The 17,757-nt window shown below is 49.2% G+C and overlaps 1 protein-coding gene across 6 annotated transcripts; it reads left to right on the top strand.

The window, feature by feature from the left end:
- The first annotated feature begins 649 nt into the window (after window positions 1–649).
- On the top strand, window positions 650–17,470 carry MRPS18A (mitochondrial ribosomal protein S18A). Of its 6 annotated transcripts, none has more exons than XM_072832922.1 (6): window positions 650–808; window positions 8,561–8,592; window positions 11,060–11,167; window positions 13,828–13,951; window positions 14,162–14,231; window positions 15,049–17,234. In XM_072832922.1, the coding sequence occupies exons 1-6, from the start codon at window positions 697–699 to the stop codon at window positions 15,350–15,352; spliced, it is 750 nt and encodes a 249-aa protein (XP_072689023.1). In that variant the 5' UTR covers window positions 650–696; the 3' UTR covers window positions 15,353–17,234. The 6 variants fall into 6 exon arrangements, with proteins under 6 accessions (XP_072689023.1, XP_072689027.1, XP_072689025.1 ...); XM_072832926.1 differs by having other exon boundaries at window positions 651–808; window positions 13,828–14,049; window positions 17,165–17,470; XM_072832924.1 differs by having other exon boundaries at window positions 651–808; window positions 13,828–14,049; window positions 15,049–15,177.
- The last annotated feature ends 287 nt before the right edge of the window (window positions 17,471–17,757 follow it).

Consider the following 17,757-nt stretch of genomic DNA (forward strand, 5'->3'; position numbering starts at 1 on the left):
TGTTAGGTATAGGAGAATGAAAGGCAAGTGTGTGGGGACACCTAGGTGGTGCAGAGGTTGAGCAGCTGCCTTTGGCTCAGGTCATAATCCAGGGGTCATGGAGTGGAGTCCTGCATTCAGCTCCCTGCAGGGAGCCTGCTCCTCCCTCTGCCTACCTCTCTGCCTCTCTCTCTCTGTCTCTCATGAATAAATAAATAAAATCTTGAAAAAAGAAAGGCAAGTGTATGTTTGGGGGGTGAAGGGGGGGCGGAGATTGGTGAAGGTAGGAATTAGTTTTATCCCAGGTCTGCGTGATACTTGACATTCCATAACCCGAGCCCTAGTCAATTCAACCTCTACTGTCCAGGCCTAGCCTTAGCCACAGGAAGCAGAAAACCCACATCTGGGCTCAAGAAAAAGCTTTTAAGTAAACAGGAGTAGTGTAAGTGATTTTACAAAGGAAGCCTGTGTGGGAACGAAAGCGACCTGACACTTCAAGGACCGGCAGACGGGAGCTAGAACACCTGCCCTAGATCCTCGGAACCAAGCACGCGCTTGACACCAAAACCTCTAAGCTTAGCCTGAAAACCTAGGGAAATGGAAGCGCAAGAGGGTTCCCCCAAGAAGCCCACAGTCGCACACTTCCTGCTCACCACTGCGGCTGCGCGCGCCGTTCCGGAAGCGGAAGTGCACAAGAGGTCACCGTTGGTTTTTAAGATGGCGGCCGTCAATGTGCTGGTGGACACCTGCGGACGGCTGTTCCGGCGGCTCCTGGCTGGCCCGAGGGCGACCAGTTGGGCTCGGCCTCCAGCTCGGGGGTTCAGAGAAGGTGAGTCCTAGGTCCCGACTACCTCCCAGGGTTGAGAAAAGAAAGCCGTGGAGGTTCCTTTTCCCAACCCCTGTGCGCTCCTCCCTCCCTTTCCTTCGCGCGGTTCTGAAACACGAGAGATGCTGGCGCTGTGGAGGTGCTCGAAAGCACTTTCCAGACCCTGAGGCTATTAACCAGACTTTGCACCCCTCGTGAGTGTTCTCACTGGTGGGGGCGGGGAAGGACGGAAAGAAAGTCCTCCTTAGTTAACAGGGGCAGGACGAAACGTGTCCCAGGATTCGGAAAAGTCTTTGGTAGAGGTCTGCGTGTTAGTTTTGCTTTCCGTATTCTCCTAGCTGCCGCATCCTTCGTTAGGGGAAAAAAAAAAAAATCCCTGGGCCATAAAGGAAGGACATTTGGCTGTCCTCCCCAGAGCCTCCCTTTCCAGTTTTTCATCTGAAAATGCTGTGCCCTGATGGCGGCTCTTTTCTGCCCGGGCAGCCAGTCTCCCAGAGAGATGGAAGCTAATGTGGAGAAGACATCGAACGACTGAAACAGACGGATGCTGGATGGTGGTTCTCCTTTCCATTAATCATAAGCCTGGAAAGGCGGCCTGATTCTAGCCTTGAACTGGGAAGCTTATTCCAGACCAAGTACTGTACTTCAAACTGTCAAGGGATTCTGGAAAAAGGGAAAATACAGCCCCTTTTCTAAGAAGTTAGGTCCTAATGAGATGGTATGTATACACTCCAATAAGTGCAAGTTAGGTATTTACATGATTAAATAGGGAGATTTGCTTACCAGAAACAAACCCAGTTGGAAGTTATAACGAGGGGAATGTATCTTGAACAGGCTTATAAAAGGATAGAATCTGGCAAAGAATGAAAAAGCCTATCAGGATATAGCCTTCCTTTGTGCACTGCTGGAAGCCAGAAAGAATGAGTGATGTGCAAAAGAAGTGTGTGTTCGTTTTTAAGATTCTGGCAAGGTATTGGCCAGAGTAACCTTTAAAGCTGAGTGGTATCGAGAGAGGAGAGGAAAAAGGTGATCATTGTTGTCAGAGGGAGCAGAAAAGTCTAAAGAGAAGAACCTAATGAGAAGTCTGTTGGATTTGTCTCAGAAAGAGAGCTGTTTTAGCTTTCAAACAGCAGTGTCCACAGGGCTCCTGGAAGGCCAGGCCCCAGCCAGCTGGGCTCAGCCTCCATCTTGCAGCTTCAGGGGGAAGTGAGGGCAGGGTCCTAATTTGGGAAAACCAAAGAGATCTTTCATGAAGAAAGGGAAATAGGTATGTTAGAAGAATTTAGCTATGAAAGGAAGATGGAACTTATCCTAGAAAGAACAATAAAATCCAGATATTGCCTGGTTTTTTTTTTTTTAATATTATTTATTTATTTATTTATTCATGGGAGACAGAGAGAGAGAGAGAGGCAGAGACACAGGCAGAGGGAGAAGCAGGCTCCACGCAGGGAGCCCGATGCGGGACTCCATCCCCCGTCTCCAGGACCACACCCTGGGCCAAAGGCAGGCACCAAACCGCTGAGCCATCCAGGGATCCCCTGCCTGGTTAATATTAGATAAACTAATCCATTAATGAGGAAGGTTCCCAGAGATCATGCTGGTGGCAGAAAGGACATGGTAAAATGTTTCATCTATACCCATGCTGCAAAATAGGCATATACCCATAACATTTTTGAGGGTTTCTACTAAGTATCAAGCTCTAATAACTGTAATTTACATATCCATTGTGAAATTCAGAGTTGAAAAACAGTTCTTTGCTATGTTACCAGTGGATGGGCAACAGGAATAGTTTTTTGTTTGTTTACAAAAGGGTTTTTGAGATTCGAATTTTTTTCAGTTGAAGGGTTTTGTGAAATGATGGACTGTATAATCAGATGGGTCTTTGAACTTCTTTCCATATATACCTGGGTTTGTAACTCTTCTGTTACTTAAAAGCTAAATAATTGAATCGATGTGATCTTACATGAAGCCACTACTGTATTCTTTATTCTGCTTGAGAAACACCTGTCTTCAAAGCCTTTAAGTGAAAAAAACTTTGTCTTGATATACTACCTGTTATGTGTCAGGTATGAAATATTCCATATATGGTTCATTTTGAGTGGTCCCATTTAGTGTATTTGACACATTAAATAATACCATACACACATAGTTTAAAGCTATGGACAGGAAGCTGGGTGTTTTGCTGAAAATATTCAACCATCCAACCTTTTGGAATATCAAATAGTACTACTTAATTTTAGTCAGAGTTGGGGCAGCCGGGGTGGCTCAGCGTTTAGCGCCGCCTTCAGTCCAGGGTGTGATCCTGGAGACCTGGGATCGAGTCCCACGTCAGGCTCCCTGATGGAGCCTGCTTCTCCCTCTGCCTGTGTCTCTGCCTCTCTCTTTGTGTGTTTCTCATTAATAAATAAATAGTCTTTAAAAAAAAAAAAACTTAGTCATAGTTTATTAGCACCAGCATTCCATGCTCTTACCTGTAGAGACTCTCAGGTTCTCTGTTGAGGGCAGTTTTGTCCCCTAGGAACATTGGCAATGTCTGGAAGCATTTTTGATTGTCACGACCGGTACTCCTGGCATCTGGTGGGTAGAGGCCAGGGATGCTGCTAAACAACTTAACAGTGCATAGGATACCACCTCCCGGCCCCCAAAAGGACCACCTGGCCTGAAATATCAGTTGTGCTGCTGTTGAGAAAGCCTGGTCTAAAGTTTTATAAGAAGGACAAAGGCAAGAACGATAGTGGAAGGAACAAAAATGAAGGAAGAGACAAAAATGGTGGTTTACTCTATGCCTGGTGCAAACACTGTGCTAGGTTTTCCACATATATTATTCAATCTTCTCAACAATTTTTAAAGGTGGGTATTACTGACATTTTTCCACAAGAGGAAATCTGGCCCAGAGGAGTTCAGTAGTTGCTCAGGATCACCTAGCTAGTAAGTGGTGGCCTTGGAAGTAGAGCCAGCATTCTTCATTATCCACCACTAATACTGCCATGGTACTCCATGGAAGGGCTGCCCTGTGGTTCTCCCTCCTGAAAGCTCTCATCAGTTAACTTGATGAAGATCGTTTAGTGCTTTTTTTTATAGGAAAGACTGTATTAGAGCTCATTCCTGCCTCATTACTCTTGGGAAGGAAATGTATTTAAAACAAAAATAAACACATATGACTCTCTGAATTAATGATAATGATCTATCAGAAGCTTGTGCAGAATGCGTTGAAGTGATTAAAGGCTGAAGGGAATTTTTTTCATCTTCTCCAGTTAGCTCAGGAGCTTCCTGGAGGACCTAGGATTTCAGACAAGGATGCGTGTGGCAGAATGGGCAGCCCGAGAGCTAAAAGCTTTGAGAGAGGAGTGTATGATTTGGGGGATTTAAAGGCGTACAGGGACATAGTCCGGAGTCACCTGCTAGTGGAAAAAGGACAGTGAAGCCTAGTGCAGAGGGACAGTCCCTCAGAGGCCCAAGGGAAAAGAATGGTGAGGTGATTAGAGAATGAGAAAACTTTAGTAATAGAATTAAAAACATGAAAAAAAAAAAAAAGAATTAAAAACAAACAGAAGGGAGTGGAAAAGGAGTTTGAGAAAAGTCTTCAATGGCCAGAAGCGCAGTCACACATCCCAAACACACACTGCTCCCTGATCCTACCCTCAGACTTGTGAGTGCCACCTTTTAGCTATCAGTGACTCCATTCTGTCCTACTCTGCTTGGGACTTGGTTTCCAGCTCAAGAAGGACTTAGCCTCCGGGTACTTTCTACGGCAGCGCCCTCGACATCATTCATGTGCCCTCCCTTCCTCTTTTACTAAACAGTTGGGTCTTGATTCTGCTGCAGTTCACTGTGTCTGTGTTTATGTGGCCATCGAGGTCTTTCTGCGTTCACTACAGTCTCACCCCAGCACTGTTTGCTCTAGACCGTTATGATTCAGTTATCTTGGACTCCATCCTAAGTATTTATTGAAGTACTCAAAGGACCTCTTTACGAGGCCTGGCCTTTTATCATAGTGAGGCTCCCATACTTGGTTTCTTTCCCTTTTCTCTTCTAGGAAGACTATTCTGTTGTACCTCTCTACAATAGATGGAGCCAGGCTATACCCTCCATGGGTGCTCAGTAAATGTGTTGTCTTATGTAGGATGGATTATTTGATGTGTATGAGAAGTGCCTTTCTTAGAAGATTTAGCCCCTAACTCCAGTTTAGAAAACTGCTTCATGTCTTTCTTAGTTTACTTCATATTGCCATGTCTCAGAACACAAGGGTGATTCCTTCTTCTTTCTTCTTTCTTCTTTCTTCTTTCTTCTTTCTTCTTTCTTCTTTCTTCTTCTTCTTCCTTCATTTATTTGAGAGAGAGAGAGAGAGCAGAGGGAGAGGGAGAAGCAGACTCCCCGCCAAGTAGGGAGCCAGATGCAGGGCTCCATCCCAGGACCCAGGGATCACAACCTGAGCTGAAGGCAGATGCTTAACCAGTTGAGCCACCCAGGTGCTCCTGATTCCATCTTTTTCTAAACAAGTCTGTTGATGCCTAAATCTCTTAGTCCAGCTTTTCATGGCCATCCCCATCTTGAATGGAGAGGAGGCCAGGGACAAAAATGGATCTCAGATTTTGTTTGGTTTTGCCATGTTTTTGTATGCACACTGAAAAGCAATACTATTTTGATTCCTATCTCCTGTTTTCAGAGGCTTAAAATCTTCTGGGGGCTTCTTGAGGCTCCAGCCAGGACTCCTGCCCCTGCGCTGAGACAACGCCCTGATCACTCTCAATCTTAACACAAGTTCTCAGGTCATTCCTTCTAGTTTGACAAATTGTCTGTAGTAGATAACCATCTGCCTATTGTTTTACCCACTGGCATATAGTATGATGATTTACTGGCTCAGAGTTGCTGTGTGGGGAGCTAGGGAACAGCCGAGCTGGCCACAGGCTTTGATCTCTTTTCCAGGGGCCAATGGGATGACTTCAGGGTTTGGTTCTTTGCCTGGAGTGATGTGTGTTTTGTTAGCTTTGTTTACCTCATGGTTAGGACCCAAGTGCCTCCACGGAGAGGGGAACCACATGTTTATCTGCTTTGTGTTTCAGGACATCGTTGTCTTGCTGGCTCAAGTGGTACCAGCAATGTCTCTCTCCTTTTGTTTCCTCCCAGGATTCTTAAAAATCTCTACTCACCTGTTGCTACTTAGATCTGGTTGCCTTCAATCCCTCTCCCAAGTTGGTTTTTTGCAAAGTTTCTGGGGTACCTGGAAGCCTTGCTGAGCTGGGGCTGTGCCCTGCTTCTGCTCTCCCGTGTCTGTAGGTTGACACATGACAGTGACTGTCCCCCCTGTAGCTATGCTGGCCTCCAGACTCAGCCAGGCTGAGTCTAACCCACATCCCGTTTAGGCTGGTCTCTGTTCTGAACAAGTAGATCCGTGTGTGAGGTGACGCATTTTCTTTTATAGGGAGAAAACTAGTTTGTCTTTGAATTGATTCGTAACTACAGTGTTCTGGAGAAAGCCTCAGGGCCTTTCTGGCCCTGGTACTCCTTTGTGTATCTGGAGTTGGAACACTGAGAGGCTCTCAGGTTGGTTGTTTTGGAGTAATGAGTCTTTATGAATGGCCTTGCCCAGAAAACAAATGGGGGACAATTCCAGGCAGTCTGTGTCCAATTAGGTGTTGGTCACAGAGCTCAGTGATCACAGATGCTGCCTGCCTAGGGCCTCCAGTTGGGTTAGAATTGCCTCACTTTTTTCTTAGACATTCTCCTTCTCTCTTTCTACTGTTTATTTTTTATTGCAAAAGCAGTACATGTTTATTTTTAAGGACTTAAGAAAATACAGACAAGCATAAAGAACAAAGTAAAATCACATATCACTACCACGGAGAGAAAACTAGCATTACCATTCAGGTACACACGTCTGGTTGTATGTGTGCTTATGAGCATGTTTCCAGGAAAAGGTCCATAACTTTTACTAGATTCTTAACATTAAGAACCTCAAGTTCTTTTTTTTTTTTTTTAAAGATTTATTTTTTTATTTTTAGAGAAAGGGAGAGTGCGTGGAGGGGAGGGGTGGTAGAGAGAGAGAGAAAGAATCTCCGGCAGACTCCCCACCCAGTGTGGAGCCCCGATGTAGGGAGAGATCGTGACCGGAACCGAAACCAAGAGTCATCCAGGTGCCCCAAGAACCTTAGGCTCTTCCTGAGCTGCACGACTTGCCTCAGCCAAAGCTGAGTAAAACTAATCGTGGGAGCCAGCTGCTGTTTACATACGGTTTTAGTATTTAGACAGTTTACAGTCTAGCTATGGGGCCCTAGTTTCTGTTAACAGTCCGAAGAGGACCATGACAAGTGTTTTGCTCTGGTGATACTAGCTATGTTTATTGAGCATCTACTAAGTGCCAGTTCCTATGCTAATGGCTGTGGCTTCTTTCTTTCTAAAGAAACTGGAGGGGCAGCCCTGGTGGCTCAGCGGTTTAGCACCACCTTTGGCCCATGGCGTGGTCCAGGAGACCCGGGATCGAGTCCCACATTGGGCTTCCTGCATGGAGCCTGCTTCTCTCTCTCTGCCTGTGTCTCTGCACCTCTCTTTCTCCTTGTGTGTGTCTCTCATGAATAAATAAAATATTAAAAAACAAACAAACTGGAGAACAAGGGGGAATCTCCAAGACCTTTGTTTGACTCTATCTGCCAGACATGTGCCATTGGCTTGGTTCTTCCTTTGAATGTTATGGAAATTGTCATTCTTCATCCTGGTTAAGTAAGCTAGGAAAGGGGATACCTGGGTGGCTCGGCGGTTTAGCGCCTGCCTTTGGCCCGGGGCGTGATCCTGGAGTCCCGAGATCGAATCCCGCATCGGGCTCCCGGTGTGGAGCCTGCTTCTCCCTCTGCCTGTGCCTCTGCCTCTCTCTCTCTCTCTCTATGTCTATCATGAATAAATAAATAAAATATATTTTTTTTAAAAAGTAAGCTAGGAAATATGTATGGCTTGACGGATGTGTGTTACTTCCTGTCCTGCCCTCAAGTTCTCCTCTGACTGCCTCAGACTTAAACAGGTGGAGAATTGAGGGAGCCCCCCCTCCATTTACAGTGGCAGTGCTCTCCTGAAAACTCATCCCGGGCCAGCATCTGCAAGCCCCTCGCCCCACCTCTGCCACCACCCGGTCCCATGTACATAGCACAGTGCAATCCTGTAGGAGCCATGTAGAGAAGGGCAGAAGATTTAACTCAAACAGCTGCCTCCTTGAGCTTTAGCATGGCTTCCCGGGCCAAGTTCTGGGAGTGAGGTTGTCTTACTGCTTATCTGCAGAGGGGCCACTGGAACAGTGTTAGTTTGGTCCTGTATCTGAGACTGCACATTCTTCAGGGTCAGAAGCCATGTTTGTCTGATTCTCGTTGTGAAAGGACACACGCAATAGGTGCTTTGAAGGTCTTTCAAATGCTTCCACCCCCACCCACCCCAACTCTAAGGTCATTATTGCCACGGTAGAGCAGGGTCTTGCCAATTTCCTTGGTTTAGAACCAAGATGAATCTCAGCTTAGAAAGACAAAAACAGCAGGGAGATCCTTAATCCCAGAGAGATGGTATTACTTGGGCATCTAGGTTTGCCCGGCCTCAAGGGCATAGAGCCTTGGCACTTGGAGGTGAACCCTTCATGCTTTCTTTTCCAGATGGGGACCGTGGGAGAGTGCAGACCAAAGGCTCCGATTTTCTGCATGTGTAGAATTTGAGCTGTTATTTGAAACTCTCTGTTCCTTATTAAATGGCTGACCTGATTTTTCCCCTTTATCTCTGTAGTGGTGGAGATCCAAGAAGGGAAGACGACTATAGTAAGTATCATCGAATTGGCCACTTACCACCTCTCTAACGCTTGGAGCTGCCTGGGACGGAGGGAGGCGGAAACTGGTCTCCTGGAGTCAGGATCAGCTCCCTCTGTCATAAATCCCATAGTCCGATGTTTTTCAAGCTGTGTGCTGTCATGTAGTTGAATCAGAAACAGTCACTGTGCCTGGACTGAGGCATCCATTTTTGGTTTAAAGTGGCCTTTTGTGTGACAAAGTCTTAGAGGTCTTTACTGATACGTCCTTTGGTGGAGATAAATCAGTTTTCCAAAAGGGAAACCAAGGCAGTGGTGAGACTAGAGAGCCCAAGTAAGTTGACCCGTGGCCAAGAGCCTGGATCTCAGCTCCTTTCTTTCCTGCCTAAAATGACCAAGCTATTGCTTAAGTGATGCCATTAAAAGGTGATACTCTCTGGGCCCTGGGCTCACTAGCTGGCGCCCTGGCTTGTCTGTTGGTTAAAAAGAAAGAATGATTCTTCATCCATCTACTCCCCCCACCCCTTTCCCTTGTCAGGGCTCATCTCCCCTCCCTTCCTCAGGGAGTCATGGGGCCTAGATTATCCTATAATCCCTAAAAGACAATGTTGTTTTCACATGGCCTTCCATGCTTCCAAGAAATCTCAGCCACTCCACTGAGTTCCCAGAAGCCTCTGTAACTTCCATGTCAACCAGGGATTTAATCCTTCTGGCAGCCAGCCAAGCTTGGTCCTCCCCAAAGCGATCTTATCCCCAGGACAAGCCCTTAGGGTTCCTCTTTGGGTCTTCCCCAAAATACTCCTTAGCCTTTTCACTGTTTAGCCTCAAAACAGTTGGTTTTAGAGGGGCCCCATCCCCTTTAGGCACCTCTTTTGGTTCCTTTATTCAAAGCCAAAATAAGCATTCACCCTAGAAACTCCATGCTTGTGGAGAAAAATATATTTGGCTTTTGAGTATGGAGTGTTTTTCAGGTGGGGTGTCAATTTCCTATTTACAAAACGAACTTGGAAAAAAAAAAAACGAACTTGGAGACATTATGGTCCTTTGAGACCCATTGGGGGAGGGAAGCCCATCCGTTCCTCCATGGAGACGCACTACCGTGGCTAACTAGCCATTGCTCACTTTCTGGGGTTTCACTTTCTTCATCCATAAAATGATGCCTCCTTCACGAGGTCTTGGGAATTAAATGAGTTGATACATGTGAACCATTATCATCACAGAGCCTGGCATAGAGTGGGGAGTCGATAAATGTTAGCCCTGCCCCCACACTCCCCACCAGGCCCACCATAACCCCCTCCCAAGATCCACTGTGTATCTCCACATTTTCCCTGGTGCATTTCTCCTTATCTGGCATGGCTGTGGTGGCTTTGGCAGAAAGTTAAGTAGCAGTGTCCTGCACAGCCATGCCTCACATCCAACTCCCTTTCCCTTTTGCTGCTTTCTCCCCCAGGAAACAGTATTGCTTCCCTTCCCAAAGCCTCCCAGACCTGTCCCAACCCCACTCTCATAATCCATGCCCTCAATCAGCAAGGCTTTCCAAACTCCCCCTCTTGTAACCAGAGCCGCCTCCTAGATCTTTGGCTTATTGCACTTCGTAATTCCAAGGCTGTGTCACAGGATACAGCAGCAGTGGTGGAGGTCATTGCACACGTGGCCTCCACAGTATTTGAAAGGTGGCATCCAAAATGATAAAAGCAAGGAGGAGGGCAGGGGAATGTATCTTCCCATGTGTGTTTTAAAGAGCGAGAGAAAAGAAGCAGGAGTGCACATAATACCTGCTTGTAAAGGCATAGCATAGAGCCGGCTTTCTCAGCCTTGGCGCTGTTGGCATTTGGGGCTGGCTAGGGCTTTGCTGTGGGGGCTGTCCTGGACCTTGCAGCATGGTTAGGAGCTTTCCTGCTACATGCCCAGAGCACTGCATCCCCCCACTATATCAGTCAAAAATGTCTCCAACATTGTCCAGTGTTCCCTGGGGGCCGAAACCCTGCCTGTTTGAAAACCCTTGGCATAGACTCAACCTCTGTCAAATGAAGCTGGAAAGGGCAGTTTCCTCTGAGAAGGATATGTGCAGTGGGAGGGAGACTTCCTTTTAACTGTGTATCCCTGCACCGTTTGAAACTTTTTACCATGTGCATTTATTACTTTTTCCCAGAGCAGGAAGCATAATGTTCTGCTGTTTTGTTTGAGGAAGGGAAGGTAGCAGTCAGCTAATACAGCAAACCCTTCCCTTCTTGCCACCAACATGAACTCTAATTGCCCTGCTCTTGCATGCTACCACATCAAGTCTCTGGCCACCGCGAGGTCCGGTATACAGTAGCTGCAGAACCACTGCCACAGTTCAGGTGGGGAGACCTATTAGCTACTCCCACAAGGCCCCCAGAAATGAACTTTCCCTGGCATCTCACCATTTGGGGGGTTGCTCAAGGATTTGAAGCTCCACCTGCCCTCTCCCTCACTGGCTGTCTTTTTCTTCCTCCTAGATCGAAGGACGTTTAACAGGAACTCCCAAGGAAAGTCCAAATTCCCCTAACCCATCTGGCCAGTGCCCCATCTGCCGGTGGAACCTGAAGCACAAGTATAGCTATGAGGTGAGCTGTGCACAGGCATTGGCTCTGCGTGTCGTGGAAGCTGTGGTCTCTGGTACACTTAAGCAGCATCCCCACACCCCAGCCACTGCTACATCTCATGGACCCACCAAAGCTAGAAGTGTTTTGTCCAGTGACTCTCAACTCTGGCTACCGAAGGAGCTTTAAAATAATACTTGGACCTCACCTGCAGACATTGACTGCATATGGTGTGGGGGGGAGCCAGGCCATCATTAGTTTTTTTATTTGTTTGTTTTAAAGATTTTATTTATTCATGAGAGAAGCAGAAACATAGGTAGAGGGAGAAGCAGGCTTTCTGCAGGGAACCTGATGCAGGACTCGATCCCAGGACCCCAGGATCACAACTTGAGCCAAAGGCAGACACCTGACCACTGAGCCACTCAGGCACCCCATCATTAGTTTTTAAAGTCCCCAGGGGATTCTAAAGCATAGCCAGGGTTGAGAATCACTAATTTAGATAATGGTCTGGTCACTTGCAGTTCAGACCACCAGGGCCCTGTAACCCCATCTTATAGGGTCTGTTCCCAAGGGGATGGAATCAAGATCTGGCTTTGGCTTTCCTTTTTTAATAAGGAGGGTATATTTGAAGAGTCCTCACTGTCTATCTGGGGACACATTACTGTCCCCTTCCATACTTCCATATTGGAGCTACAAAGACTCCTGTTTGCTCCAGCTCCTCTAGATCTGTTTCCTCCACAGAAAGATGACAATGGTGAATAAGAGTGGATAACCCCCATTGAGTACAGGCTCCGCGTCAAGCACTGTTGTGAGCATTTACAGGTTTTCATTCACTTGGTTTTCGCCATATCCCTATGAAGTGTAGGTACCTTTTTCATCCTTGTTTTCCAGATGAGGAACTTGGAGGCATGCAAAAGTTGATGAACTCGCCTCAGCTCACCAGTTACTATTAGTGCCAGGACATAAACCCCAAGGATACAAAACCCAGGCAGAGCCTGCTCTCCTGACTCTCCATCCTCTCTAGAAATAGGGATTGGGGGAGGACACAGCCCTAGAGAAATCCATACTTGTCCTTCAGAGTTCTATTGGTGACATTAAGCACCCTATTTTTAGGTTTCAGGTGATTCAGGTTCTGGGCCAATTTGACCTGCAAGTTGTTCCTGTACCGCTCTGCGGAATGGGATGACTAAGGGCAGAGATCCCGGTCAGGTGGTGAGAGCAGGAGGGGCCACATGCCCATGGGATCTGAACAGAATGACCCAACTAATCTCCTGGGCTGGGAGCCTTGGCTCCAGGCCACAGGCAGGGAGGGAGGTGCTCCTTTCACTCTGCTCTGGGCCCTTCTGCTCATGGTGGCCTGGAGTAATGGGAAGCCTGCAGGCCACCAGGCAGTTTTCACAGTTTCTTGTGACATAGAAGTTAGCGGGTTCATGGCTGTACTTAGAATCCCAGCTAAAGATGAGGAAGTACAGCCCACACCTGCCTAACCACCATGGGGCACTCTTTCTACCAGCCGTTTCCAGGAAATGGACTTGGCTTTGTTTATCCAGCAGACGAAATCCAATCCCCTCCGAGGTAAAGGCTAAAGTTGTTTTCCTTTTACTCCTTTCCACTCAGGACACCGTTAGCTTGGGCTACACAAAGCTGTATGCTTGCTTGGCAGCCTACAGTGGGGGGCTGGGGCTGTGGGCCCGGTTTATTAGTCCTGGATAATCCAATCCAAGTTCTTTTCACCAGATTCTAAAGATTACAGGGGTGGGAATTAGGGGCCTGGGTCCTTCAGGAGCTGTCCAGTGATTAAAACAGATCTGCGAAAAAATAATAATAATAATAAAATAAAATAAAACAGATCTGCGGTTATACAGTGAGGTGCCTGCCAGGGCAGCAAATCCGTTTGTGGAATAGAACCATGAAGACTGGCATGCAAGGCCTTCAGGTGGGCGGGCCCCCCCCCATCTCCTGGGGGAAGCAGTGGCTTATTTAACCCCCTCAGCCACCCTAGGAAAGTTGGAGGGGAAATGGTCTCTTGTCTTGATTTTGGCTGTTTATCCTTGTGCCCTTGACTCGTCCAGAGCAGTCTGATGGTCTAAAGGAAGCCCGAGGATCCATTCACATCTGGTCATAGGGGGCTTAGAAGATGTGGCTCTTAACTTCACAGCCCCAATCCTCAACTCCTCAGCTCATATGCTGCTTGGCGTTTGTAGGGGAACAGCAGAAGGTGGAGGGGCTTGTCTGTGTGTATTGGCCCATAGCATATGTAGGCTTTTGGGGTAAAAACAGTACTGGTTTTCCCCCTTGTGTGGAAATCTATGACATGCCCTCACCTCGCCCAAGGAGAACAACAGATCATTACCTCGAAAGATGCTGCTGGTGCTCGAAAGATTAATGCTTCTTGAAGAGTTTCTGTTCTCTGATCTCTCAAATTCTCCTGGAGATGCTGGAAGCCCTTGGGGTTGGTAATGGGGTTGGAAATCTTACCAACTTGGGATTTAAGTTTTGTTAGCATAAAGGTAGAGCAATGTGCAAAGCTCTATGTGGAGGGTGTGGTCTCCAGTTGGCTTCTGAGGGAGACCTCTACCCCTTGGGTGCTGGGGTAGGATAGCCTCCTCTGTAGACCACGAGGCCCTGGTGCCCTGTATCAAATGCCCACCAGCTGACTGTCTGCAGTTTTCCATTTCCACTAGGATGTTCTGCTGCTCCGTCAGTTCATCCGGCCTCGTGGAGGCATGCTGCCTCGAAGGATCACAGGCCTATGCCAGGAAGAGCACCGCAAGATTGAGGAGTGTGTGAAGATGGCGCACCGAGCAGGTAGCGGGTCCTCTCAGGGCAAAGAGGCCAGAGAGCTATCAGTGCGATGCCCCCATGCCACCCCTTGCCAGCCGTCCCCTGTCCAGCTCCAGGAAGAGGTGCGGACATCTGGAGTCTCCACTAGACTCGCCCCCCAGTGCCAGCCTCCCACCCCAGGAGCTGCAGGGGGAGCTGCAAGACCATCCCATATGTGCTCTTGTCTCCCCTCAGGACTCTTCCCAAATCACAGGCCTCAGCTTCCTGAAGGATTTGTTCCAAAGAGCAAACCCCAACTCAATCGGTAAGTGAACCTGGGTGTCAACACCTGGAGCATTCTGCAGCCCCTCCACTCTCACATATTCTGCCGGGGAAGCCATTTACCGGAGCTCAGCCCACAGCTCAGGAAAGCTAGAGTGCTCCCTTGGCTTTGTGTTCCATCCCTCCCAGCCTGAGCACCGAGCCCCATTAGCCCCACCACTGCTCCAGTTGATCCTGTGCATGCTTCTGTGAGCCTCCCCTGCTGGCCTCAGCATCTCTCCTCTTCCCTTCCCAGCCCGGCACTTAGCATAGGGGCAACGAGGGTAAGAAGATCTGCTGCTTGGGCATTAGAATGTGCTAATCCCCTGTTTATGACATCATACTGGGTTGCTATGGGAATGTCGGAGCACTTTAACAAACTTTTCAGTATCCCAGCACTGGGGTTATTAAAGGGCAAAGCGAGACCTTAGAAATGGGAGGGCTCTCTGGGGTAGGGCCACCGTATATAGCTGTGCACTTCGTACACTGCACAGCTTCAACCTCCCTGGCACTCCCTAGAGTCGCACAGTTAACCTGCATAGCTGCACGTGGCGGCCTGGGAGGTCCCGAGCTTTTGTAGAGGAAAGGACTGCCCCTAGACCCTGGAATCAATCAGCCTGCCTTTCAGCTGAAGCAGAGCGGCCCCCTCTGGTGTAGGAGCAGATTCCTGTCTCTCAAACAGCCATCCTGTCCTGAGCTCCCTTCCCACCCCCATCTCCTACATTACAACACTCACAGCTTCCAAGATCTGTAATCCCCTGGTTGAGATTAGATCCAGATCTATAAAGTTGATTTTGGTCTTTCTTCTTTGCCCCCATCAGCAGCCCCTCCCCTCTTCAGTCTGCTACTGTAACTGCTCTCTGTAGGGGACCAGAGATGGTTGAAGCAAAGCAGGACACCGCATCCACAGCAAGTCTCCAAGCCTGTCCCAGACAAAATGCAGGCTCGGAGGGTGGGAGGCCAGGCAAAACCAGCTCCGGATTGCTGGACTGGGGGTACAGGGCCAGAGCTGGGTCTTCACTGACACCTCGCCAGCACCCTGGCCTCGTGCCCATCTCCACCTGTACCTCCCACATTGCTAGCTGGGCCATCTGCCAGCAGCCCCGAGGGAGCAGGGTATATTAACCTCTTCTTGTCTTTCCCGCTTTTGCTCTGGACCATTTGGAAGTTGAGCCCACCCTCCTGTCTGACTTGTAAAGAGACAGCAGCAGGCCTAAGGACACAATCTATCCTGCCCTCGGGCCTTTGAAGCAAGGCCAGGCTCCCTCCCATATATCCGGTGTCCTTTAACGTGACACAGGATTGATGATGTGTGGGGGTTCTTGGGTTGCAAAAGGCCGCTCTAGGGGGGAGGGGGAGTCCTGGCTATGAAGGAGTTTGATTCCCTTGCAACAAGGGACTTTATGATTCCATCCAGAGGTCCTTGAGCTGCCATGCACTGGCCCAGGCACTGCTGGGGAGCCACACATCCTCCTTTCCCTGAGCCTTCAGGAGAGGTAGAAAGGAGCCTTGGTTCTTCCTAGAGGTGAAGTGTGTTCCCCAGAGAGCTAACTGGAGGTCACCCAGGCACCTCCCCCACTGCCTGCCAGCTCTCTGTTCCATGTGGCAAAGCATCAGGTCCAGGGCTAGCTGAAGCTTGCTTCCCTTCCCTCTGGTCTCTCCAGGGCAGGAGGGAATGGCTTGAGGGCAGCAGTTCTGGAAAACCTGGTCAGCTTCAGGATCTTCTGAGGTCCTTGGTCCGAGTGAGCATTCCTTTTAGGGAGCCTGCTCCCACACTCCATCTCTTCACCCACCCCCTCTGAAATCAGGGAGATGGTCAACTCCGGGACCTGCAGGTGTTCCCCTTCCTTCAGCTGTACTCTTCTGTTGCCCCAGCACCGCCCACCGTGGGTCCCACCCACTGCACAGAGGCACTGTGGGGGGCCTTGACCCTGACAATATATGTGGTGTGTGGGCCAGTGCTTCCCACAGCTTTTTTTTACCTCCTCTCAGAGCTGTTGCCTTTGCACGGAGCTAGGAGCAGAGAATCAAAGTCCAGGGGAGGGGAGCTCAGTTGAAATGTATAAATCAGTCTTTTGTTTTGTTTTTCTCAAAGTTTTATCTAAAAATTCTCAACCAAGGTGATGAATTTTTTAAGTGAAAAAGTTTCTCATGTGAGGGTCTCTAGCGGCAGCTGGGTTGAGCCCCAGCCTAGAATAGAGGCAGGGGAGGAGCCTGGCTTTGCCATGGCTGAGCTTTCAGGATGAAGGGTGGGCCTCTCTGGACAGGATCCGAGTTTCATTCTGGACGGAGTAAACCCCAGTCCCAGCCGGCATGAGCCACTTTTCCGGGAACTGTCAGGGCCCCGGCCATCCCCAAAGGAGGCCAAAGGACTGTGGGCGGCAGCCATCTTTCCCCACCCCCCTCCTACTTACAAGGAACCTTCCCAAGCGGGGTCTGTACCACGGGCCCTCACCCTTGGCTCCCCTTATGGGTTGGGTGAGGGGCAGGGGTCCTGCCCCAGTTAGGGCCACCCCGGGGAGCTCCTTGGCAGAGTGAGCCAAGTGGGGAAGGAGGGAAGGATCTCTCCAGGCCTTATATCAGCTCTCTTCTCCCCATGACTGAGGCCAGAGAGGAATAATCTGCTTTCTGGGCAGCCTCTTTCTCCACCTCCTCCCCCAGCAAGTATACACACAAACACTGACAACTCATAAAGATCAAGGGAGCGCGTGGCCCTGGGCTGCCTGACCCTGGCCACACACGCTTGCGGCAATGAGGGCCCGGCCCATCTGTTTACGGCACACTCAGCCGTTACTCCCAGGAAAAGCCCCTGCTCCTCAAGGAGGGAAACTGCTGAAAGGCTTTGGCTCAAGGAGATGTGGAAACCCCCCTCACCCCCATCCCAGCTCCAGCATGGGCCCCAGTCCTCATAGCCACCTCCCTCCCCTCCCTCCACAGGTACCTGACCCGCTGGTCTCCCCGTTCAGTCAAGCCCATCTATAATAAAGGCCACCGCTGGAACAAAGTACGCATGGCTGTGGGGTCGCCCCTCCTGAAAGACAACATCTCCTACTCAAGAAGGCCTCTGATACTGTATCACTGACTGGGGCAGGGCTCCCCATCCCACCAGGGTGTCCCAGCTCCTCGGGAAGGCACAGCAGACAGTGGGCTGACCCTCAGTGGCCTTGTGACTGCCTTGGGCCATGCTCAGTGCTGAGGGATAGGAGTTGTCTGCAAAGGAATTTCATAAACCAAGCTCATGGACTCTGCTGTTGGTGTGTGTTCACTGCCTGTGAAGTACAGGGGGCTTCAGCCCATTTCTAGCCAGTTCTTGAGCATTGAGTCCCTAATCTTTTGTAATAGGCCATATGACTGCCACCAGAAGTTTCTGGGCCAAATGGGTTCCTGTTGTTGATAGCCTTAAGCTCTTCAGCTTGGGGGCTGTGAGGAGGTGAGTTGGGCTGCCCTCCTCAAAGGACTCCTGGCTGTTCCCTCCTCCCCCAACCATTTCCACCCACCACCATCTCAGTGGCACATCCCAGCCCTCCACC

Source organism: Canis lupus, chromosome 7, assembly GCF_048164855.1.
Source record: "Canis lupus baileyi chromosome 7, mCanLup2.hap1, whole genome shotgun sequence".
Classification (NCBI taxonomy): domain Eukaryota; kingdom Metazoa; phylum Chordata; class Mammalia; order Carnivora; family Canidae; genus Canis; species Canis lupus.